Below are 11,171 nucleotides of genomic sequence, written 5' to 3'. Positions count from 1 at the left end.
CTATAATACACGGGTACACGGGTATAAGAACTCTATAAATACAAGTGTACACGTGCACTTCAATTACACGGACCTTAACACCGCTTCTATAAAACCACGTATGTACGTGTTCTTAGATACACGTGAAATAGAGACCTCTAGTTGATACAGTGGTGGATTTACCGGGGTGGGGAATGGGTCCATAGGGTCTGGATCCCGCCCAGCCGCTTATAATATAATGCTATATAATTTCTAATAATAGGTACATATTATAAAATATAATTTTTATATATTATTTTTTAATACCCCACCTCTACCGCAAAAAAATGTTGAAAATCCACTTATAATACACTTTTGGACGAGACTTCTGTATAATTAATGGAGGTACGGTTTTATTGTTGACCATTTGAGTTTATAATTATTACGGGATACTGATAGCAGATAGCGTAATAAGTAATAAGTATATATTAATATAATATCATAGAGGAATGTGTGTTATTGTCTATAATAATAATTGCTATTGTTAATTTAACATGATCAAATAAAATATTTTTTTTGTTAAAAGTAGACGATGACACAGGGGTCTCTCACAGCAGCAGCTCCGGTGGATTTCTCCCGCTCACTAACCGGACCAGTCTGCCACTGTTTAGGTTATCTACGTATAAAATCAAACAGCAACCCCTTAGTCGTCCTATTAATTACTTATTACACTATCTGCTATCAGTATCCCGTAATAATTATAAACTCAAATGGTCAACAATAAAACCTTAAATCAACATTAATGGAGGTACCCATTAGTTATACAGAAGTCTCATCCAAAAGTGTATTTTAAGTGAATTTTCAACATTTTTTTTGCGGTGGAGGTAGAGTATTAAAAAATAATATATAAAAATTATATTTTATAATATGTACCTATTATTAGAAAATAAATAGCATTATATTATAAGCGGCTGGGCGGGATCCAAATTACATAATATATAGAATTTGTCTTAGTAAACATTGTCAGATAGCTAATTACCAATTGAAACAGCAAAATCCGAGAAATATTGAACTCGAAGAACAAAAAAAGGAAAACATTGATTTTGAAAGAAAGTTATTGAATAAGTTTAAAGAAAAGTATAGATAAAATCATATGATAATAGTATAAATATCATCTTCTATTAAATTCTGCTCTTAACCTTTTGTTTTTAAAAGGGACGAAACATTTCAAAAAAATTTGATATGTGTCACCAACCCAGCTTATCTGTGTCATCAAAAATAATTTTTTCTAACCGCACCGGAAACTGTATGAGTTAAAATTAGAATACTTACTATAATTTTATTTAAAAAATATTGAATAGGATATTAGTTATTGCATTTGCCCAACCAATTTGATACATTCGATATAACTGTACATATATTATCGGGGGTAATAATTTTTTGTAAATATTTATTATGTTAAAGATGTATTTAAAATTTAAAAATAATATAGTCAATTATATTTAGTTTTGATTAAAAGTAAAATTATAAATGATTTATTTTTTATATATTACTTAGGTAACAACTACCTAATTATAGAATTGGAAAAAAAAATAAAAATAAAAAATTCTGAAGGCGCAGAAAAAAAAAGAGTAAAGAATCTCAAAAGATATTATTAAAAGACTCTGAAAAATGTTTAAAATATATGATGAAAGTAGGTACTTAAGACTACTAATTTAAGACCTAATTTAACTACACATATTTAGAAACAATTATGTTTATTTAATACCTTACTATTTTTGAAAAAGAAAGCAGACAATACTTCAGATACTGGTTCTTGGAGTTCAATATTTTGCACATTTTGCTGTTTCAATTGGCTATCTGATGATGTTTACTAAAACAAAATCCGTATATTATGCATTAAATATTTTATCCTTAGCTTTAATTTTTTTTCTTATAACAGTACAAATAAACTGAAAGTAACAGCCAGGCCTGTATTTATAAATATTGATGCCAGGGGTATCTTAATTTAATTTTATATTACATCGGTAAAATCATAAGATTGTATTGGTAGTAAAAAAAAAAAAAACCAATGCATTAGATACTATACCTATCTATAATAATATTAGTATGTATGTATTGGAATGGTTTTTATCTTCTCAATAATTTTGTATAATACAATTATAAACAAATATAATAATATAGTAGTAGATAAATAAGCAATAGCTAATTGCAACCAAATCGTTGTGTAAATTACATTATACGGCATACAATTATTTAAAATTTATACAAATAGATAAAAGGTATATGGTTTTGACTAATGTAGGTACTTAAATATATTTTTTAGTTTAAATAATAAGTAATAACATACCTACTTTCATATTTTGTTTGAATCAAGTTAATATTAGATATACTATTTCTAAACACTGCAAAACGACAACATTGATTTTGAAAACTGTTATGATTAAACTCTGCGTTCAAAATAATGCTAAATGATGCATATAAAATCAAACAGATTTCGAAAGAACATCATCTTTTCAACAACATAAAGATATGATCAAATGGATTAATCAAATATTAAATTATAATAATTTGGGCTTGAATGTTATTTCATTAATTAAAAGTTGTTTAAGACTAATGGTTATAGCAAGACTTAGGGACTTAAAATCTTTAAACACAAACAAATACAAATACAAATATGAGCAAATATATACACATAATTATATGTATACTAAATTTTTTTCAAATTAATGATATATTTTTAACTAATACACAAATAATTATATTGTTGTAGAAACAGAAAGTAGGTGCAAATAATTATGAAGAAATCCACTTACATATCCTAGTTAGGTTAAATTAAATCATTGTAGAATTAACATAAATTAATAAATATTTTTCTATTTTCTAGAAAACTGAAAGTGTCCGTAAGTGCCCAAATCCGCAACAAATTTTTTAGACTTACTCAAAATGCTAATATTGTACAAAAATCGAGGTTACCTAACCTAACATTATCATCGAACTCTATATAATGAATAAATACAAATATTACCCAATTAAATTATGTTCATACGTATTAATTGTCAACCTTAAACATTTAACTTTTCTCGACAATTTAAATATATATATCACTCTCATACTCAACCATGGACCCATGATAAGTGACAGTGGCGGATCTAACATGGATAATTCTTAACTTTATCCATCTAAATAAACCTATTATACTATAATTAATCATAACTTATTAATACAACTTGTAGATTTTATATGGTGGTGTTCAACACATGAAATCGGTAATTTTTTCCACTGGAAATCCTAGTCCGTTTTGTTTACATATTCGGCATCGTTTTACAGTTTTTTTCAGTGGAAAGCTCATAGGCTGGGAACACATAATTATAAAATGTATTTCTTGGTTACAATAATAATAATATGTAATATTGACATATAATATCACAAAATGTTAAATCTAATATATATAAATGATTACCGGGCCCGGCCCGGTTAATTAATCATTTATTGTAAGTCATTTAAATTACATTAAATAAAAATGCTGAACCTTATTAATTTAAAGATATTCATAGTAATTTAATATATATAATAGTACAACACTATAATTAAACATTTAATACTACGAGTATGATATAGTTTATTGTCATAAAGCAAATCGATAAGTAATAATTATTATAAAAAATATAATATAATTAAAGTATTTACTATACACTAATAATATGCGTACAAAATTGAGAATAAACTTAAAATATAATAGTTATTAATGACTAATGTTATTATATTTATTATTTTAAACAACTTTTTTTTATGTTTTCATAGACAAATCGAAAAATAGTTTAGTCGAAATTAGAAACGCGTAGAGTTTTTGTATTTCAAAATTAGTTTTCCAAATCTTATGTCTATGACAATAAAATACACTTGCTCGCCGGTTTATTTTCAAAAACCTTAAAAGAACAATATTCATATCCCCTTCTTCGTGTCAGTGATATGCTTTTATAGTAATACTAAACTTACATATGAACCAGGTACTTCGTTTTTATGACGTTCGGTTACTGAGATGTTTAACAATTTGTCTAAATCTTCCTTTAACAATTTTTTTTGGTTTAATTTTTTTTGTATCAAATTTTTTTGAAATGTTTCGTCCCTTTTAAAAACAAAAGGTTAAGAGCATAATTTAATAGAAGATGATATTTATACTATTATCATATGATATTATCAATACTTTTCTTTAAGCTTATTCAATAATTTTCTTTCAAAATCAATGTTTTCCTTTTTTTGTTCTTCGAGTTCAATATTTCTCTCATTTTGCTGTTTCAATTGGTAATTAGCTATCTGACGATGTTTACTAAGACAAAGTCCATATATTATGTATTAAATATTTTATCCTTAGTTTTACATTTTTTCTTATAATAGTAGTAGTAATAATAATAATAATTAAGTCCAATTTATTTAAATCGTAAATCAGAATAGATATCAAATAGTAAAGGTAAACAATACACTAAGTAATGAATTACCGGTGTATGGTTCAATCCTTCAAGGAACTGTCCTAAGTCACTTACTTTTTATTATTTACTTAATTTTGAATAATAAACTCAAAAATAAGGTATACCATGCTCTGATACAATCTATAGTTACATATGGAATTGCCATTTGGGGTTCTGCATATAAATCACATATCAATAAAATAGAGACCACGTTAAACTCATTAATTAAATATCTTTACTACAAACCAAGGCTATTCACTGTATAACTATACAGAGAATTAAAAATATTAAACATTAATTCGCTTCATTTATTGTATGTTTGTACCTTATTATATAAATATAAATCTAAAATTTTACTACCAAATCATTTCTATTCTACTCGTTTTAAGCTCAATACTAATTTAATTATTTCTAAATTAATAACATGTTTCGCACGATTTGGACTAGATTATGTATTCATTCATTAATTGTTATATTTAATTTAAGATTAACCCTCATAACTTTTATAATCTTCACCATTAAAAAAAACTGCCATTATTTTTAATATTATGTAGCTAAGCATAAGTTTATCCAACTACATTAAACATTAGATATATTGTCATTCTATTATTTTAAATCAAAAATTATTTTGCATGCTTTGTTTTTCAATTATATTTTTACTTATATTTTTTAAAATGTACAAACCAATATTAGTATATATTAACTCGTATTATTGTTATTATATTGTTTATGCTTTTCATATAATAATTATATTTTATAAATTTTTACAATGTATTTTTTTTTCTCTTGTTAAAGTATAGTTAGTTAGTCGCTATAGTTGGGAAATAAATAAAATTATTATTATTATTTAACTTCTAAGTTTTACTAAATAATATAATGCAATTTATTTATAATTGACAATTCACATTTGTTTTATAATATGATGATATAATTTTTAATAACTTTAACCTGTTATAATTAATAGTCATATTAGCTACTATATACAAGCTACTTATATTATATACATTCAATAATGAATGTTTTAAAATTATATATTTTAAATATTTTAATAAGATAATAATATAATAACTAATTAACTATTAATTATTAGTATAATTTGATTTTTTTGCTCTAAAGTACTCTGCAAAATGTGTTTTTTCAGAATATAAAATGAATAATGTATATTATTAATAAAAAAAAAAATATTTTAGCGAATGAACTATCACTTGTATTAAATATTAGAGATATTATGTAATAGTTATAATGCAACCTAATACAAATGTTATATAATTTTGTGTTATTATAATAAATTAATAAATTATTGATATAACATATAAATCAACTTACCAATTGTTTAATTTTTGTGATTTATCTTGATCAGGGCCGATAACAAATGTTGTATTTAACGGTAATTTTATATCTTTTTCCTTCTCTTGTTCTATAATTTTGGTTTTATTTTTCAGTTGTTCATCAAGGATAATTAAATAATTTTTTTTTGACCTGTTTTTTGCTTCTATATTTTTTATTCTTTCATCACATAGACTAAATGTAATTTAAAAAGTTTATAAAATATTTCGGGTATGTACAGAATTATATATTTTACTTTTTTAACAATTCTTTTTGTATTAGTTCTTCATTTTTTAAAGATTGAATCTTCTCTGTTTCTTTTTTAATTTTGTTATAATTTATTTGATTTAGTAAAGATTGCTTAAAGTGGTTATTTTTAATATTATTAATATTTTCTGGTCTCTAAATCAATAAATTATCAACACATTTTATATTGAATATTTTCATTAGTACTTTACATAATACTACATAAATATATAATTTTACTTGTTTCAAAATATAATTATCACAATTTTTATCTTTTCGATTTATATTATTTTCATTTTTAATCGCATTTGCTAATTGTTTTGCAGTATTATAATTAAATTCGGATATTTGCTTTGATCTCTTTTTACGTTTATTTTGAGTTTCCTGAAAAAATAAACTTGTGTTATTCACCATGATTTATAACATAAAGTCGGTGATGAGTATAGATTATTTATTTTACTATGTTTAAAAGTCCATTAATTGGATTATCTCCGTTCATAAAATTATCTCTAGATAATTTAGGTTTATATATATTATTTATTTGACTTAAACGATATTCTCTAACATTACACGAATGGCAGAGGGTTTCATCTGAAATACAATTATTATTAAAGCAATTTATAATAGAGAAATACAATTGTATTTTGCTAATATTTGTATATTTTGTCTTATTATTTATTATTTGTAACGAAAATATATTGATTTAATTAACAAATTGTATTATTAAGCTGTAATATTATGATAATATATGTATATATTTAATAATAAATAATAGTGTATGTGTATCCTACCGCTATTAGGACAAAATTTTACTTACCTTTATCAAGTCCATATATAAGTGTGGTTTTTCCATCAACACAGTGCTTTTTTTCTTCAAGTTTCGACGTTAACAAATTAGAATCTAGTGGTGCAGCCGAATCGATTAAATTATGTGTCAGCGATTCTGGTAGTTCATAATCTTTACATTTTGCAATTGATTTAACTGAACACGCAGAAGGCAAAATCTTCTCGTGATGCGTAAGCATGCTGCAGTTAGATCTTACTGACCGCACTGACGTTCTTGACGATGGCCTAATTTGTTTTGACATCCTTGAAATCGGTCTTGTTTGATTATCACAGGACATGGTCTGAGCACTGATGATAGGTATGTTTGATTCAGCTGACCGGGCAGACGTCCTAGACAAGGGTCTACTTAACGGCTGTTTATGGGACTGTAGAGAACATCTAGAATCGGGTCTAGTTGGTATAATCTGTTCATGTGAAGTGTAGGAACGGACAGACAGTCTTGAGTCGGGTCTGCAGATAATGTCGTTGTTGTCGGGGTGTACTGACATACTAGAGTTGGGTCTAGTTGTGCCACAGGTATTAGGCAACACGCCTTCATAACCGGTTCCTGGTCTATATTGAGACAACGAAGATGCCGGGCGAGAAATAGTTGACATTGCAGAGCACGGTCGTTTCTATACAAATTATAAAATGTATTGTATTACATTATAAACACCAGAAAACATGAACTATTCATAAAATTGATATTTTTCATGTTTTAATTTTAATTTTTGGAATTTAATAATATTTGTATTTTAGATGTTGACGATTTAAACATAAATTTAATATAATTTAAAAGTATTCCATTTAGTCGTTAATTCATTAACTTACTTGTTTTTCAAATTGATCAGCATTCCAATCTGGAAAATAGTAAATGGCTTTATTTTTTTTTCGATTTTGTAGCATTTGATTTTTAAAAACCCGATCTTGTCGTTCTAAAAACTCTTGATAATACTTCATTGATACCATTTTGTTTTTTATTTGTAGTTTACCAATTTTCGGGAAAGGAAGTTCACAATTTTTTTCTTCGTATAGTAACTTCTTAAATGCTACAACGACTTCGTTATAACAATGACTCACCATATCCACATTTAATTTAAAATTCTGGGCAACCGATAAAACATTTAAATAGCGTTCTCGTATCTGTATTTATAAACAGTTGAAAATAGTAATAAAAAATTGTGTATAGTTTGTTCTTATCGGTGTAATAATTTTATCAAAAGTTTGTTTTTATACTTTGCAAACATTTTTTTTTCATATTTGGTTAGATTAGGTATTTTGATTTGGTTTAAATAAAGACATGTACTTACAATTCCGGTATTATATTCTCTTTTTCTTTTTAAATTAAAATCATTCGCTAACTTTTCATCAATGACAAAAACTGGTTTCCTTATTGTATATGGATGTATTTCGCTTTGATTTATCACCCATTTAGCCACAGTAAAATAACCGATTCCTTTTAATATTATTGCCTATTTAAAAAAATAATAACAATATATTATAGCCAATGGTTCAATAAGATATATTAAAAATACTAACATTGTAGGTTTAGTTGTATTTCCAGGAGTAGATCACATACATAAAAGTTACAAGTTATTTTTAATTATATAAGCTATAGGTTTCCGGAAAGAAATTACATTTATGTACCTGGGGTACATGCATATGACGTACTATTTTTATTTAAAATTTAAATATTTTACAATTTAATTTTTGATTGAACTGATTAATTATAATTTGCACATTTTTAATCAATGTGTATTTTATATACTATTAATAATTTATGGTAAGAATATAATTTGAAGAACATTATTTTGTTTTAATTCTAAGACTTAAAAAACATTTAACAAGACAATATAACAAAAAAGGTAAATATTGTATTTTACGGGTAGAATGCAGGTAAACGCCAATAGAGTAAAATCTTGATTTTTACAAATCTTAAATTTATATATATAACTACATAAAATAAATGTCTTGATGCAAATAATTTAATCAAACTATTTTATCATGCGTATGGCGCGAGAGAATTGTAAGAGATCTATGGTCATACGGGTAAATAATTTTCTTTTGTAAATATATTTGTTAACGTGATATAACTGATATATAAGAATATAAGGCTATAAAAGTTTCTTCGTCGAATAAAATAGTAACAAAAACGTATTTATAAGCTTTAAATTTCATTTTGTAGTAAAAATAACAAATACTCAAGCATGTATTATATAAGTACCCAGGTATATTATAATCAAAAAATTTACTTTGTCTTGGCTTATATTGTTTTCAATCCATCTAGAAATGCAATCCCATACTTTCAGTAGATCTGTGCATATAAAAATAGCTAATTTACAAGTTACCGTGAAATAAATATGTTTATAATATTTTATATTACCTTTAATTGAGTATTCCTTGCCTATTTTCGTTTTAAAGTTTTGCATAGTCTTATCAACGATTTCTGCATTACGGTGTACCATATTTTTGGTTAGGTAACAGATATAACTAAATTAACAAAAGAATATAATTGAATAGTCAAATCAAAATTCGATAATATTTAGAATATAACGAATAACTATAAATTGTTTACTCGAATTAATCACCATAGATTTAAAACAAACAACAATTTATACTAGTGGTTCTCAATATTTTTAGAACCACGACCTAATTTTTTCTCTGAAAACCTATCGTTACTATATAGTATCTCTTTTACAGGATCAGTAAGTAGTTCTAAAAAATATAATATAATACTATATAATTAAAAAAAAATTACACGACCCAAATTGACTTTCTACCCAGAGTTTGAGAAACGTTGATTTATACGATTTCATAGTAGTTGTTTTTATTGATTTTTATTATATTGATTATTTAATATTATACACTGAGTACTGACTAAGATATAATCATTGATTATAAATACTATAGATATTTACAGGGCAGTTTTTCAGAAAGAAAAAATTTTCGATTGTATTTATAGAAATGCATGTAATTTAATTTATCACCACATTGAAAATGGAACAATAAGAAATAGGCATATTTAATAAAAACAAATTTTTTTATAAAAAAAATCCACATCACTATATATCTATCTAATTTAAAAATAAATAAATCTTTAAGTAAGTAGGTAAAATTTTGTTAGGCATTTTTTATAGAACTAGGTACAACATCCGATCGACTGACAAGACAATACATATTGTAGTACAGGATCATACTCTTCCAAAATGAACTGTATATCACAATTCAAGCACAGAATTTTCGCGATCCATGATGGGTTCAAATTGTTCAAATTGGACAAATTTATAGTTGTGGGCGCTAGGTACATAATACATAATATTATTGTGATACATTTATATTTTATAAACATACAGGTGGTTCATGATGTCAAGGTAAATCTAAATCTCACAAATTTATAGTTGTAGGTACTAGGACGCTAGGTACAATAAGTACATAATACACATCGTCATAAACCGACAGGTGGTTCATGACGTCAGAGTAACGCTGTCCGTGTTGCACACATTTATAGAATGACTCCAGCCACAAGACAAATAGGTAAAAAAAAATATGAATGATAATGTAATATCCCTTTTGAGGTCTGGGATCAACTGGCAGTCTTACCAGCTTGGCAACAAGACGCTTGAGGATACTTTCTTGTGTTTTGATGGTAACCATCATACGAACAATATTATCCAGATCTGGACGAATCTCGAAGCTAAGGGTGATCTTTTCAGTGTATTGATGACGACGGATAAATTTGATGTTTGCTTAAACCACTTCTGCCTTCTTTGTAGGGTGTGTAAAATGTATAAATACTCATTGCTCTAATTGCTCTATCGTCATCGAAATTACTGTTGAGCTTGACGGAGTAGCTGCTAACGACTTAAACGGTTGATTGAAGTGCTCACTACATATTTTTCTGGAAGAGCTAGTAAATGTCGTCTAATCAGAAAATTATCTGCGGTAAACACGCTTAGGTCATTATGATCAACAGAGAGAGGTAGTATCGGCCGATAGTATTACACGCCCTCGATACGTGTTATTAATGTTGTGAATTCCTTGGTAATGTATACTTGAGCACCGATCACTTTCTTTGGATAGGTTTTAGTGCTTTTGACGGCAATCTCTCATATACCGTCAAAATATGGGGCTCCGGGTGGATTAAATTACCACGTGCATGGTACACGACCATAAAAGGTTTGTTGATTGGAGGTTTCGTCGATTAATCGCTTTAATTGTTTGGCAGCACCTACATAATTTCTACCACGATCTGTGTACAATATAATATGTACTATAGTGATATGTAGTATATACATGGTGTTGAGAATACCACGTTGCGCAACAAATTTGTCTAATGTGGCGAGGAAT

General features: G+C 26.3%; 1 protein-coding gene across 1 annotated transcript; it reads right to left on the bottom strand.

The window, feature by feature from the left end:
- Positions 1 to 3,211: 3,211 nt before the first annotated feature.
- On the bottom strand, positions 3,212 to 6,586 carry LOC113549747 (uncharacterized protein DDB_G0285917-like). The gene is made up of 7 exons (XM_026951205.1): positions 6,460 to 6,586; positions 6,240 to 6,383; positions 6,010 to 6,155; positions 5,754 to 5,948; positions 4,166 to 4,288; positions 3,958 to 4,087; positions 3,212 to 3,313 (listed from the first exon to the last, which is right to left on the bottom strand). Exons 1-7 carry the CDS (start codon positions 6,496 to 6,498, stop codon positions 3,212 to 3,214), a joined length of 879 nt encoding a protein of 292 aa, XP_026807006.1. The 5' UTR covers positions 6,499 to 6,586.
- Positions 6,587 to 11,171: the final 4,585 nt, after the last annotated feature.

The sequence above is a fragment of the Rhopalosiphum maidis genome, chromosome 1 (assembly GCF_003676215.2).
Source record: "Rhopalosiphum maidis isolate BTI-1 chromosome 1, ASM367621v3, whole genome shotgun sequence".
Taxonomy (NCBI): Eukaryota; Metazoa; Arthropoda; class Insecta; order Hemiptera; family Aphididae; genus Rhopalosiphum; species Rhopalosiphum maidis.
Note: the sequence above shows the minus strand (reverse complement) of the source record. Positions and strands in the feature narration are given on the sequence as shown.

Bases quoted from the DNA above. Each gene is read 5' to 3' on its own strand.
- LOC113549747 (XM_026951205.1), bottom strand. From the start codon at position 6,498: ATGAACGGAGATAATCCAATTAATGGACTTTTAAACATA. The intron at 6,384-6,459 runs GTAAAATAAATA...TTATTTTTTCAG, and splicing joins TTAATGGACTTTTAAACATA to GAAACTCAAAATAAACGTAA. The intron at 4,289-5,753 runs GTAAGTTGATTT...ACTTTGTCTTAG, and splicing joins TCACAAAAATTAAACAATTG to TAAACATCGTCAGATAGCTA.